The 15,008-nt window shown below is 49.0% G+C and overlaps 1 protein-coding gene across 1 annotated transcript in view; it reads right to left on the reverse strand.

Annotated features, from left to right (window-relative positions):
- TNPO3 (transportin 3) overlaps positions 1-15,008 on the reverse strand; it is a 39,271-nt gene that overhangs the window by 22,825 nt on the left and 1,438 nt on the right. The window contains exons 2-4 of the mRNA XM_015825838.1: positions 4,417-4,617; positions 2,730-2,803; positions 736-892 (exon numbers count right to left, since the gene is read on the reverse strand). Of these exons, the coding sequence (XP_015681324.1) occupies positions 736-892; positions 2,730-2,803; positions 4,417-4,617 (432 nt within the window). The remainder of the gene's footprint in view (positions 1-735; positions 893-2,729; positions 2,804-4,416; positions 4,618-15,008) is intronic.

Below are 15,008 nucleotides of genomic sequence, written 5' to 3' on the forward strand. Positions count from 1 at the left end.
TACAACAGTTCGCTTAGTGACTGTTCGAAGTTACAATGGCACTGAAAAAAGTGCCCCCCAAGCCACAGCCGAGCAAGACACCTGCCTGCCTGCCCGGCCACGCTCTTCCTCCTGTCCGAGGTTTTCATGGTTGTGAGCATTTCTGTTGAGGATTGGCAGCGGGGGTGGGGGGGGGGTGTTTGGTTTTTATTCCCCCCCCCGTCTGCTGGGTGGTTGCAGCAGGTTTTGGTCCCTTCACATGACCCTGGGACACTGTGACCGTCATAAATATGAATCAGTTGCCAAGCATCTGAATGTCAATCACAAGACCCTGGAGAGGCTGCAACATTCCAGCTGATCGGCGCTTCTTCTGGGCTCAGCAGAAGCGCCAGGATCAGCGCTGAGCTCCAGCTGGAGCCTGGCGCTGATCCTGGCGCTTCCGCTGAGCCCTGACAGCCCCAAAGAAGCGCCGATCAGCTGGAAAGCGGCACTGATCCTGGCGCTTCCGCTGAGCCCCGACAGCCCTGCAGCTCCAGCCGTCTCTCGCTCAGGCTTGTGTGGTGCTGCCACCGGTTCAGCTCATTCCCCTCCCCCGCTACCACTTTTCTAGGATGGTCGCGTACCACCTGCCAGGTGCCAATGTACCACAGGTGGTGCCCGTACCACTGGTTGAAAAGCCCTGGACTAGGCGTCCCCTTCCTTCTGCCAGAAGCTTCCGTTGAGCTGCGTCTGCGACTGTTTCGAAGCGAAACTCACCAGGAGGGCGACCACCGTGCTGGAGTAGAAGGCCAGGTCCTCAATGATCTCCGTGCGGCGGTTGGCTCCGATGCGCAGGGACCGGCTGTGCACTTCCTCCGGTAGCACCGTCAGGATCTCCAGCAGGAAGGGCAGGGACATCACGTCGTTATTGTACCTGGTGTGCCCCCCAAAAAAGGAGGGGAAGATAGGGAAAGGTCACGGGGGAGAGGCCAGCGGGCCCAGCAGGTCTTCCAAAGGCAGTGGGCACCCAACCAACTTGGGCCAACGGTGCTTTTTCCAGGAGGTAACTGGACTTCCTTGTTTGTCCATGAAGATGTTTCGCTTCTCCTCCCAGAAGCTTCTTCGGCTCCGACTGGATGGTGGGGAGCGGGAGGATCTATACTCCTTGCAGACCGCTGGTCGTTTGCATCCTTTGAGAGAGTCGTTGAGGCCACTTGGAGCTTTGCCTGCGTCCTCAGGGTCGCCGGAGTGGTGCAAATGGGTGTGGATTGAACAGCCCTCTCTCAACAAAGTGGGAGGGATGAGACACCATCCATCTCCAGGCTACAACACAAATCCTTTCCGCAGTTCCAAGAAGGCTCCACACCCATTTGCACCACTCAAGGGACCCTGAGGACACAGACAGGCCTCCAAGTGGCCTCAACGACCCTCTAAAACAGGAGTGTCAAACTCAATTTCACTGAGGGCCGCATCAGCATTGCGGTTGCCCTTGGGGGGGCGGGTGGGTGTGGCCAGAGTGGGTGCAGCCTACTGGGTGGGCGTGGAGTGGGTGTGGCCTACTGGATGGGTGTGGCCTACTGGATGGGCGTGGCCAGTTCTACATCATTCGCGTCAAGGGTGCCTGTGGGGGCCTGGGCAGGAGTGGGACAGATCTGAGGGTCTCTGGGAGAAGGGGGTGGGACCGGGGCAAGTGCCAAGGCATGGTCCACCAGGGCAAGTGCCAAGATGACCACCACAAAATTGTACATTGGCTCCCGGCCGGCCCGGGCCAGGGCCAAGGCAGCGGGGGCTGTTCCCTCACTGTTTCCAGGATGGCTTGGCGGGCTACATGAAACCACTTCGCGGGCCGCATCCGGCCCCCGGGCCTTGGGTTTGACATGTCTGCCCTTTTTAACATGAATTGTACACATAACACATCTAAAAAGAGACCTAGTTTTAATTCAGTAATTGTGACTTTTTTTAATACCACCCCCCTTTGCTGATGCAACCAACATAATATTTTCCATATTTAATAATTTGTCAATCCAGATGCACTTGGTAAATATTATTGTTGCATTGGTTAAAGCTTCTTTGCCTTTGGCAAAATCAAATAACATTCTCTGATCTCTGTGCCTTGTCTACATGTTCTTTTGAGAGATAACAGAATTCATTGGATACCGTTTTACCAATCTGGCTAAAGGTTCATTATTTTTGTTTTCTTTCACAGTCCACTTTTTCCATATTTGTATTCCATTTTATTTTTTATCTCCCAGATTTATACCTGCCATAATCAATTAGATTTTCAGCAGTTAGCATAATGAAGAGCATAACACACACACAAACGAAGGCAAATGACCAGCTGTCTGCAAGGAGTATAAATCCTTCCATTTCCCCACCCTCCAGTCGGAGGCGAAGAAGCTTCTGGGATGAGAGGCGAAACGTCTTCCAAGGAAAAAAACAAGAAAGTCCAGTTGCCTTGTGGGGGGAAAAAAAAAAGCACCATTACCCTTCAAACAAACGACTGTAATGGGCAGATTCTATTACGGTCGTCGGTTGAGGAAAGCAAAATGAAATGTGGTCAAAATGGGAGCTAAGCAGGGAGGCTGCTATTTCTTCTCGACGTTTCCTCCACTGATATCCTTGGAAGCCCCCCCCCCTCAAGAAGCTGTTTTCCCCTTGAGCTGCATTCTGCCCCTCTGATTGCTCCGGGGAGACCCGGACGCAGCCGGGGCGGGGGGGGAGCTTCCGTCGGGCTGTTTTTCAGACGAGATCCACAAAGCGGGGCGACTTACTTTTCCACCAGGGTGTGCACGCAGCCCTTCCAAGAAGCCATCTGCAAGGCGAGGTCTGCTATGGCTAACGCAAGCTGCGGAGGGATGGGGGGAGAGAGAGAGAGAGACAGAGAAGTTAAGAGATCAGAGGAGCCGGCGGAACAGAACGGATAGCAATAGCAACCGTTACTTAAGACTTACATACCGCTTCACGGTGCTTTACAGCCCTCTCTAAGCGGTTTACAGAGTCAGCCTTTTGCCCCCCCCCCAACAATCTGGGTCCTCGTTTTACCGACCTCGGAAGGATGGAAGGGTGAGTCGAGCTTGAGCTGGTCAGGATCGAACTCCAGGTTGTGGGGCAGAGTTAGCCTGCAATACCGCAGTCCAACCACATCGCCACCACGGCTCTCCGGTTCTCCCTCCCTCTTTCCTTTCCTTTCCTTTCCTTTCCTTTCCTTTCCTTCCTTCCTCCCTTCCTTTGGATTTAGCAAGAGCACTTAGACCAGTGTTTCTCAACCTTGACCATTTTAAGGCATGTGGACTTCAACTCCCAGAATTCCACAGCCAGCAATGCTGGCTGTGGAATTCTGGGAGTTGAAGTCCACATGCCTTAAAATGGTCAAGGTTGAGAAACACTTAGACTTATATACCGCTTTACTGTGCTTTACAGCCCTCTCTGAGCAGTTTAGAGTCAGCCTGTTGACCCCCCCCCCCAAACAATCCGGGTCCTCATTTTACGGACCTCGTAAGGATGAAAGGCTGAGTCAACCCTGAGCCGGTCAGGATCGAACTGCTGGCAGTGGGCAGAGTGAAGCCTCCAACACTGCATTCTAACTCCTGCATCACCCCAGCTCTTCATAAGATAGGAGGATCCCGTGCAGAGCAGATGCTCAGAACGAGATTCTTCAGTCAGAATAAAGCTGGAAGGGACCCTGGAGGTCTTCTAGTCCAACCCCTTGCTCGCGCAGGAGAACGATACCTTTCGAGACAAATGGCTGTCCAATTTCTTCAGTGATGAATCACCCACTTCTAGAGGGAAGCTGTTCCACTGACTAATTGTTATAATTATCAGGAAGTTTCTCCTTAGTTCTAGGTTGCTTCTCTCCTTGATGGGTTTCCATCCGTTGTTTCTTGTCCTGCCTTCTGGTGCTCTGACCCCCTCTTCTTTGTGGCAATTTCTCAAATACTGGAAGACTGCTATCGTGTCACCCCTAGTCCTTCTCTTCTCTACACCAGCCATACCCAATTCCCTATGTTTTAGTCTCCAGGCCTTTAATCGTCTTAGTTGTTCTTCTCTGAACTTTTTCCCAAAGTCTCAACATCCTTTTTGTGATAAGGTGACCAAAATTGGCTGCAGTATTCCAGGTGTGGCCTCACTAGGGTTTTATAAAGCGGTACGACTACTTTGCGTGATCTTGATTCTATGCCTCTGTTTATACCACTAAGGATTGTATTAGCTTTTTTGGCTGCTGCCGCACACAACTGGCTCACGTTGGAGTGATGCTCCACCCTAGACGGATATTCTTGTATAGTATACACATATCCTTGCTGGACCAGACAACACCAGCCTGTCCACCCCAGATTTCAGAGGGACTCACTCAGGCCCACAAAGATTACCCAGAAGGAGGCCTGGTGGGTCTCCAAGCCGCCCGCCGGAGCTAAGACTGTGTGCCCACCAGTCTCCCTGCAGGTACGGCTAGATGCTCACCTGGGTGACAATGACGGGGGACATATTTTTTAAGTTCTGGATGTGGGAAAGCAGGGAATCGCGGAGGGAGACGTGGGAATCCGTCGGGAGCTCATAGAACGAGGTCTGGATTTTCATCTTCATGGTTTGGGCCGCAAAGTAACAAGACTCCACATCCTGCTGGATCTGTAGCAACTGGTCGGAGATCTCCCAGGCGTGAACCTTTTGGGGGGGGGGGGGGGGGGGGGGGGGGGGGGGGGAAGAGAGAGAGAGAGAGATGCCATCAAAACCCAAGGGATGAAACCCACAGTCAGCATTCTCAACTTCTTTTGAAGGACAGCCAACCAAGTGGCGTGAGTAGGACCAGAAACCCTTCCAACTCTAGGATTCTACGCCTTCCTGGTCTTCTGAAATTCCTATAGCAGTGTCCTAGTGGCAGAGGAAGAAAGAGAGAGAGAGAGAGAGAGAGAGAGAGAGAGAGAGAGAGAGAGAGAGAGAGAGAGAGAGAGAGAGAGAGAGAGAGAAGAAAGAGAAAAAAAGAGAGAAGAGGGAGAGAAAAAGACGGAAGGATTGATAGTCACCTGGGCGTTAGTACTCTTTCTGAGAATCATTGCTTGGAAGCTTATCTGTGTCCTCAGGGTCACCTGAGTGGAGCAAATGGGTGTGGAGCCTTTTTGGGACTGCTGAAAGGACAACTGTGTTCTAGACAGGACATAGGTGATGTTGTATTTAATAATAATAAAGTTGGAAGGGACCTTGGAGGTCATCGAGTCCAACCCCCTGCTCAGGCAGGAAACCCTACACCATTTCAGACAAATGGCTGTCCAGTCTCTTCTTAAAAACCTCCAGTGTTGGAGCATTCACCGCTTCTGGAGGCAGGTTGTTCCACTGGTTAATTGTTCTAACTGTCTGGAAGTTTCTCCTTAGTTCTAGGTTGCTTCTCTCCTTGATCAGTTTCCATCCGTTGCTTCTTGTCCTGCCTTCAGGCGCTTTGGAGAATAGCTTGACTCCCTCTTCTTTGGGGCAGCCCCTGAGATACTGGAAGACTGCTCTCCTTTCACCCCTCATCCTTCTCTTCATTAAACTGGACATCCCCAATTCCAGCAACCGTTCCTTATATGTTTTGGCCTCCAGTCCCCTGATCATCTTTGTTGCTCTTCTCTGCACTCTTTCTAGAGTCTCAGCATCTTTTTTACATCGTGGTGACCAAAACTGGATGCAAGTATTCCAAGTTGTCCACCAGGACAATTTCTCCCTCTCTGTTGAGTTTTATCACAGATGGCCTCTTTGACCCCTCTTTCAAACCGGAGGACCTCTCTGGTCTAGAAGATGGACTTGCTGTCTTCAAAAGAGGGATCCTGAGGGCACAGACAAACCTGTATGTAGGGGTGTGGGTCTATACATATGTTGTATACAGTATGTTTAGGTGTGTGTCGCGTATGTGTTTCACTCTGAGAGGGGGCAACTCAATTTCATTTTTGATGTGTGCCCTTGTGCCCACAGTTAAAAAAAAAATGACAATAAAGGTTATCTTATCTTATCTCAATGACTCTCAGAGAGAGTACTAACGACCAGACGACTGCAAAGAACATAAATCCTTCCGTCTCCCGCCCTTCAGTCAGAACTGAAGAAGCCTCTTGGGCGAGAAGCAAAACGTCTTCCAAGGAGAAACGACGTCCAGTTGTCCCACCTTTGGGACAACCAAGACTCGGAGGACGGAGAGTGTCCGTAGGCATCATTTAAGTCAAGAGACGCGTGCTCTTCCTGCGTCAACTCAGAAAAGCTCAGACTGCCCCAGGATCTGCTGACACAACAGAGCTCTACAGAGGAATGATTGAGTCAGTCATTTGTGCCCCAATAATTGTCTGGTTTGGTACAGCAACCAAACAGGACAAGCACAGACTCCCAACGGATAGTTAGGACTTCAGAAAAAAAACACCAACTGCAACCAGCCTGCCTTGTCTTGAGGACCTGAATACTGCTGGGGTCAGAAGGAGGGCCGAGAAGACAGCTACAGAGCCCTCGCCGCCTGGACGTAAATTACGTCAACTCCTTCCCTCTGGACGCCGCTATAGGGCATTGCCTGCCGAAACAACTAGACGCAAGGATCGGGTTTTTTTCCTTCGGGCCCATCACTCTGCTGAACACCGAATTCTCACCGCGCCGTTTAATGTCTACGTGTTATTTGTCTGCGGGTGGAAAATAACAGTGCTTGACAGCCCTCTCTGAGCAGTCTACAGAGTCAGCCTATTGACCCCCCCAACAATCTGGGTCCTCATTTTACCGACCTGGGAAGGATGGAAGGGTGAGTCGACCTTGAGCTGGTCAGGATTGAACTGCTGGCAGTGAGCAGTGAGTTAGCCTGCAATACTGCATTCTAACCACTGCGCCACCACGGTTCTCTGGTTCTCTTTCTTTCCTTCCTTCCTTCCTTCCTTCCTTCCTTCCTTCCTTCCTTCCTTCCTTCTCTTTCCTTCCTTCCAACTTAGCAATAGCCCTTAGACTTATATACGGTTTCACAGTGCTTTACAGTCCCCTCGAAGCCATTTACAGAGTCATCCTGTTGCCCACCAACAATCTGGGTCCCCGTTTTACCGACCTCAGAAGGACGGAAGGCTGAGTCAACCTTGAGCTGGTCAGGATCGAACTGCCGAACCGTTGGCAGCCATCAGTCAGCTGAAGTAGCCTGCAATGCTGCATGCTAAGCACTGTGCCACCACTGGTCCTAAGTCACTTTTTTTTCAGTTCCGTTGTAACTTCGGACACTAAATGGACTGTCGCTAAGTCGAGGACTACCGGCAATGCAAGATGGGGAGAGCTGGCCCACAGAATCGCCAGGAGTCGGACACGACTGAATGGATAACATGATCATCCTCGTCATCCTCACACCAAGGAGAAGGATGGACCTCCGGATGTTGCTCAAGCCACAGCATCCCTCGCCTTGGCCAAGGTTGACCACGGCTTCTGGGAGGCAACGGCTGGAGGGCCGCGGGCTTCCCAAACTCGCGCCAGCCGGCCACGTCAAGAGTGCAGACAGACACCTGAAAGCCGATGCTGGCTAGGCAAGCCGAAAGAGTGTTTCCATTTTCCTTAGGAGAAGGAGCCAGATTCCAGAGGTAGGGCCGGGCCTTGCCAACTCCTGCCTGCCCCAACAAATATGGGAGAGCCTAGGCAAGAAAACATTTATTTTCCCACACTTGGGAAATGGACTGGTGGCGTAACTCCGTTTCCTGGCATGAGATGAAATTAACAGAAAAATAGAGTCAGAAGGGACCTTGGAGGTCATCTAGTCCAACCCCCTGCTCAGGCAGGAGGCCCTGTGCCATTTCAGACAAATGGCTGTCCGGTCTCTTCTTTAAAACTTCCAGTGTTGGAGCATTCACAGCTTCTGGAGGCAGGTTGTTCCATCCATCCATCTCTCCCTCCCTCGTTATCTTATCTATCTCAGAATAATAGAATCCTAAGGCTGGAAGGGACCTTAGAGGTCTTCTAGTCCAACCCCCTGCTCAAGCAGGAGGCCCTGTGCCATTTCAGACAAATGGCTATCCAATCTCTTCTTAAAAACTTCCACAACTTCTGGAGGCTAGCAGTTCCACTGGTTAATTGTCCTCATTGTTAGGAAGTTTCTCCTTAGTTCCAGTTTGCTTCTCTCCTGGATTAGTTTCCACCCATTGCTTCTTGTCCTGCCTTCAGATGCTTTGGAGAATAGCTTGACTCCCTCTTCTTTGGGGCAGCCCCTGAGATACTGGAACGCTGCTATCATGTCCCCCCTCGTCCTTCTCTTCATCAAATTAGACATCCCCAATTCCAGCAGCCGTTCCTTGTATGTTTTAGCCTCCAGTCCCCTGATCATCTCTGTTGCTCTTCTCTGCACTCTTTCTAAAGTCTCAACATCTTTTTTACATCGTGGTGACCAAAACTGGATGCAGTATTCCAAATGTGGCCTTACTAAGGCCTTGTAAAGTGATATTAACACTTCACGTGATCTTGATTCTATCCCTCTCTTAATGCAGCCTAGGATTGCGTTGGCGTTTTCGGCAGCTGCCGCACACAGCTGGCTCCTATTGAAGGGATTGTCCACTAGGACTCGGAGGTCCCTCCCGCAGTTACTGCCATTGAGCCAGGTGCCACCTATTTTATACCGGTGCTTTTGAGTTTCCCTGCCTTAATTTTCTCACCAGTGAAGATCAAAAGGCACCCTTTAAGCCTCAGCACAGCGCAATCGGTGCTTGCCAATCATCTCATCTTTCCAAGAGGGCTGCCGCTTACTGACTGTAAACCAGGGGTCCTCAAACTTGGCCGCTTTAAGACTTGTGGACTTCAACTCCCAGAATTCCCCAGCCAGCCATGCTGGCTGGGGAATTCTGGGAGTTGAAGTCCACAAGTCTTAAAGCGGCCAAGTTTGAGGACCCCTGCCGTAAACACGGTGAAGAACTCGAGACGATATTCTAAAGCCGTGTTTATCCCATTCTGCTCTCGCACCGGGTCCCCGGAAAGCCGATCCATCAAGCCAACCAGGTCCTGGATGAGAGGATCCACCAGGTCCTGGGTGAGAGGATCCACCAGGTCCTGGATGAGGGGATTAACAGCCCCATCTCTCAGACAGCTGCCTTGGGAGATCCCAGGCCCATCCAGGCAGGTTTCTTAACAGGGCGATTTAAAAAAAACCTTTTTTTTATTAACCACCCGTTGCGTTTTTCGAGGTTGGCATCAGGACTCTGCAGGGGTTTGAAGAGAGACGAAAGGATTGGGATGTAACCGAGGCCAAGCGGTCTGGGATGGATTTGCCGAAGGTCTGCAGCAGAGAAAGCAATCATCATTGAACGCCTTCAGTCATTCGTCCACCAGGCTCAATTCTGAGATGTGATCGCCTCTCTTGGGTCCCTGGGTGAGAAAGTAATAAACAGCCGGGGCCTTCTGTCTCTCACTTCTCCGACCTCGCGGCTTAATATTTCTCACAGAGCGATCGATATGTTTGGGTTTCTCTGCCCACAAGTTGTGTGTGTGTGTGTGTGTGAGAGAGAGAGAGAGAGAGAGAGCAGGAGGGAGGGAAGGAGGGGGGGAAGGAAGGAAAAAGGAAGAAAAGAAATAGAAAGAGAGGAAGGAAGGATAAGGAAGAGAGAGAGAAAGGGAGGAAATGGAAGGATGAGAAGAAAAAGGGAAGGAAAAAGGAGAACGAGAGGGAGGAAACGGAAGGAGAGAAGGAGAAAGGAGAAAGAGAGGAAACAGAAGGGTGAGAGAAGGAAAAAGGAAGGAAAAAGAAGAAAGAAAGGACGGGAGGAAATGGAAGGAAAGAAGGGAAAAGGAAGGAAAAAGGAGAGAGAGGAAGGGAGGAAACAGAAGGGTGAGAGAAGGAAAAAGGAAGGAAAAAGGAGAAAGAAAGGAAGGGAGGAAATGGAAGGAAAGAAAAAAGAAGAAAGAAAGGAACGGAGGAAATGGAAGGAAAGAAGGGAAAAGGAGAAAGGAAGGGAGAGAGGAAATGGAAGAAGAGAAGGAAAAAGGAAGGAAAGAAGGAGAGAGGAAGGAAGGAATATGGAAGGATGAGAGAAGGAAAAAGGAAAGGAGAAAGAGGAAGGAAGAGAGGGGACAGAAGGATGAGAGAAGGAAAAAAGAAAGAAAGGAGAGGAAGGGAAGCATCCAGCCATACACCTGAGATAAAGCCCTGATTTTTAAAGTGCCACCAGGACCCCGGTTAATCTAACTACAATCACCGCAGACGCTGCCTCCATTTTTCTCTTCCCTTCCCAGCCACATTTTCTCAAAGGAAAGCTTTTTGGGTGCAGGGACCCAAGTCCTTCCCAACTTTGCAAAGTTGCTATGGAGACGTAAAATTGTGGCCCCTGAAGAACCAGACGGCCCTTCCTCCTCCACCCAGGGTCAAGGAAAGCTGAACGAGCCGGCAAAGTCTGGGGGATTTTCAGGTCGGACCAGGGAAGACAGCCCTTTGTGCCAAACGGGGGTTTTCCCTTCATCTCAGCTGCGAGAGCTGGAGGAGGAGGAGGAGGAGGAGGAGGAGGAGGAGGAGGAGGAGGAAGAGGAGGAGGAAGAGAGGGAGGAGAAGGAAGAGGAGAGGGAGGAGGAGAGGAAGAGAGGGAGGGGAAGAGGGAGGAGGAAGAAGAAGAGAGGGAGGAGGGGGAAGAGAGGGAGAAGGAAGAGGAGAGGGAGGAGAGGAAGAAAGGGAGGGGAAGAGGGAGGAGGAAGAGGGAAGAGGAGGAAGAAGGGAGGGAGGAAGAGGAGGAAGAAGAGAGGGAGGAGGGGAAGAGAGGGAGAAGGAAGAGAAGAGGGAAAGGGAGGAAGAGAGGGAGGAGGAGGAGGAAGAGGAGAGGGAAGAGGAGAGGGAAGAAGAGGAGGAGGGGAAAAGAGAGGAAGAGAGGGAGGAGGAGGAGAGGGAGGAGCAGGAGAGGGAGTTTCACCTCAACACCTGGCTGGCGCAGAACCATGGGCCATGGAGTTCAGCCTGCCTGCCGAGATCGCCCTGTGGGGAAAGGCCCAAAGCCAATTGCACAAAGCCGGGATGCCAAAAGTCTTCCGGAGCAGGGAGCGAAATTAAGCCTGGCAGAATTGTGTAGCTAAACTGCTCTGCTGCTGCCAGCCTTCCCGTTTTTTTTCCTCTTCAATCTAAACCTTTTTAAACTGCTCTGATCAAAGAACAGCTCAAGCTCACTTTTTCCCAGCAGAGGTTGGTTGGTTTATTTATTTATTTAATTTTGCAATTACGAAGCAGGTTAGCCGTCTCACCGAGGGAGGGGGAGGCGGGGGGGGGAAAGGAAAAGAAGGAGTCAAAGGGCTACGAAATGCAAAAATGTCAGGCAGAACAGAGGGGAAAACCTATTTTTTTAAAAAAAAATTAAAAAAAATTAACCACACGGTTGGCATTTTCAAACCTCAATGACCTTCCTTTCCTTCACAACTATGTGTACACAGAGAGAGAGAGAGCACCTTGGAAAAGCTCAATTGCCCCCCCAAAAAATATTACTTCTAAAATTTTAACCTAAACACCTTGGAACTTTCTCTTTGAGAGACACCCCCCCCCTCCCAGGACTTCTCTGTCAATGGAAAGCAAGGGATCGCGTTAAGGAGGCGATAATTACGGCCTATACGGAATCTGCTTAATTTTGGCAGCCGTGCCACCCCGCCAACTTGAACTGCTTTGTTCCCTAGTCTGGGCTTCTTCTCCAGAAATGAGATCTTGGCAGGACGGAGGACATAAATCAGAATGAGTTTCCACGCCAAAGGGGTACCCCGTACGGCGCCCAAAACCCAGCCCCGGGGGGTTAGGCGCTTGAAAGAGTCATTTTTTTCATACAATCCTTATCTCCTTTTATCACATTCAATTCCCAGGCAAACAGCTCCAGTTCTTTCTTGTGGTATCAAAGGACAAATACGTTCACAATGGCTTCCCAGAGCAACAGAATTTGCCTCAAGGGTAGGTAAATAAATATATCGCTAGTTAAAAAGACTCCAGAGTCCAGACTATAAGCTGGCTCCTGAGTTCCAATCCTGTGGGGAACTTCACTAGGTGACTTTGAGCAGTAGCCCTAGGAAGACTTTTAACAAGTTTTTAAGAAGAGACTGGACAGCCATTTGTCTGAAATGGTATAGGCCAGGGTTTCCTGCCTGGGCAGGGGGTTGGACTAGATGACCTCCAAGGTCCCTTCCAACTTTATTATTATTATTATTATTATTATTATTATTATTATTATTATTATTATTATTATTATTATTATTATTATTATTATTATTATTATGGCAAACTACTACTAAAGATATTACTAAGGTAACTATACAGACTTCTCACCAACAGTCTACAAGTGGTTTGAAGTCACTTATAAATAAATACACAGGCAGTCCTTGACTTACAATCATTCATTTAGTGACCTAAGTTATAGCATCAGTGGAAAAAAGTGACCGTTTTTTCACCCTTACGACCGTTGCAGCCTCCCCAGGGGATCAAAATGCAGACGCTTGGCCACCGACTCGTATTTATGACGGTCTCAGTGTCCGGGGGTGTGTGTGTCATGTGAACCCCCTTTTGCGACCTGCTGACAAGCAAAGTCAAGAGGGAAGCCAGATCCGCTTAACGACCGTGTGATTCATTGAACAAGCGCAGTGATTCACTTAGCAACGGTGGCTTCGAGAATGGCTGTAAAAAGGGGGCGAAACTGAAGAAAGGTCTCACTTAGTACACAGAAATGTTGAGCTCAATTATAACTGCCTGTAACTCAATCCCTCTCCCCATATCCAGGTAGATGGGTAAGTATGTGTGCATACATCGATATACTACTAAACTCCGATTCCTGTACTCTTTTAATTGGAGGAAATTCTAGCAGCCCAAGACAAAACTTTCTGAGCCAAAAATTCTCAAATAGACAAAGTTACAGAAGGCAAACAAAATCCAGGACAAACGACTCCCATGGAATTGAAATTAGGCCAATGTTGTAAAGCATCTTATGACCTAAATAAAGCAGGGGTCTTCCAACTTGGCCCTTTGATGACTTGTGGACTTCAACTCCCAGAATTCCTCAGCCAGGATGCTTTAAGACAGGGGTCTTCAAACTTGGCCCTTTGATGACTTAATAATAATAATAATAAAGTTGGAAGGGACCTTGAATGTCATCGAGTCCAACCCCCTGCTCAGGCAGGAACCCTACACCATTTCAGACAAATGGCTGTCCAGTCTCTTCTTAAAAACCTCCAGTGTTGGAGCATTCACCGCTTCTGGAGGCAGGTTGTTCCACTGGTTAATTGTTCTAACTGTCAGGAAGTTTCTCCTTAGTTCTAGGTTGCTTCTCTCCTTGATCAGTTTCCATCTGTTGCTTCTTGTCCTGCCTTCAGGCGCCTTGGAGAATAGCTTGACTCCCTCTTCTTTGGGGCAACCCCTGGGATACTGGAACCCTGCTATCATGTACCCCCTTGTCCTTCTCTTCGCTAAACTAGACATACCCAATTCCAGCAGCCTTTCCTTATATGTTTTAGCCTCCAGTCCCCTAATCATCTTTGTTTCTCTTCTCTGCACTCTTTCTAGAGTCTCAGCATCTTTTTTACATCGTGGTGACCAAAACTGGATGCAGTATTCCAGTGTGGCCTTACTAAGGCCTTGTAAAGTGGTATTAATACTTCACGTGATCTTTCCTCAGCCAGGATGCTTTAAGACAGGGGTCTTCAAACTTGGCCCTTTGATGACTTGTGGACCAACTCCCAGAATTCCTCAGCCAGGCATTCTGGGAGTTGAAGTCCACAAGTCATCAAAGGGCCAAGTTTGAAGACCCCTGACCTAAACATTATCAGAAGGCCTTTTATGACATCATACAAACCGTCATAAACTCTTTGCTGCTGTTTGAGTGTGCTACACAAATGCGTGCCACTTTTCAAAGCAGAGGCATCTCTGAATAGTAGAAGCTGTTACTGAAGTGCGTAACACACTCACGTGTCAGGAGTTGACCACAGGAAACATTTGATGACCTCACAATGACCGTAAAGTCAGAAGACGTTTCCTGTGCTCAACTCCAGATGTTGGAGTGAACTGCGATTCAGTTCAACGTGGGTGGAGGAATTCTGGGAGTTGAAGTCCACAAGTCATCAAAGGGCCACATTTGAAGACCCCTGCTCTAACAAATAACAGCAAACTGAATAAATGAAAACTTTTTGTTTTCCAGAAACCTGCCAGGAACGGACTGCATGAAACGTCACCCTCAAAAGTCACACTGAAATGCAGACTTCCAGAAAAGTAGGCTGCCTGAAGCCCACACATGGCTTTTATAGATGATTCCTGAAGATCTGCTACAGTAGTAAAATAGAAATATGGTAAAAGCTGGCCATTCTCAACAGTAGATACCTATAAGTAATTCATATACAAAGTGACTTTATCCCTCTTCCTGTTAAGAGTTCTATATACAAGATCACTAGGGATGTGGCTTAGAAGCAGGAGATACCATGGCATCGTATATATTGAATTCAAGCTACAAGCAATGAGAAACAATTGTGATGATGTTACTTAGTTGGGGAATGGAAACGCCTGCAAGAAAAACTACAAGCTCGGAGAGCACCAAGGACACCACGGTCCTCCCCCTCCTCTCCTTCTCTTCCACTCCACAAACTCCCTCTCTGTTCTAGCACTGATGAGGTTCCCTAGTTGGGTCATGAAACGTCTGCAAGAAAACCACCAAGCTCAGAGAGCCCCAAACAGCCAGAGTTCAACCTTGAGTTACAAATATTTCTTGAAACAATGATTTCAGTACGTCCAAACTGTCAAAGGATCACAAAGTTAAGACAGCAACTAAGATGCCGGACCACAATTTACACCTTCCCGGGAAGCAGAAGAAGAAGGAAGCAAATAGTAGATTCTTTCCTTATCTTGGTCACCCAGTAAAGCAATATAGACGTGAGAGCTTTAGTAAAGCAGGAGAGGAGAAGCCCAACTCTCAATAGGGAAGCTCCAGCCTGCTCAAAACTATGACAGCACAAAAGCGCAAGAATGAAACCTAGAGCAAAAAGTTCATTCCTGGCACGTCTGGAGTTGCATATCTCCCCCTGGTGTCACAACACAAATCAGGAAGTGCACTTCCTAACCATGTTGCAACTAAGGAATATATATATATATATATATATATATA

The sequence above is a fragment of the Protobothrops mucrosquamatus genome, unplaced genomic scaffold, assembly GCF_001527695.2.
Source record: "Protobothrops mucrosquamatus isolate PMUCROS unplaced genomic scaffold, P.Mucros_1.0 scaffold2833, whole genome shotgun sequence".
Taxonomy (NCBI): domain Eukaryota; kingdom Metazoa; phylum Chordata; class Lepidosauria; order Squamata; family Viperidae; genus Protobothrops; species Protobothrops mucrosquamatus.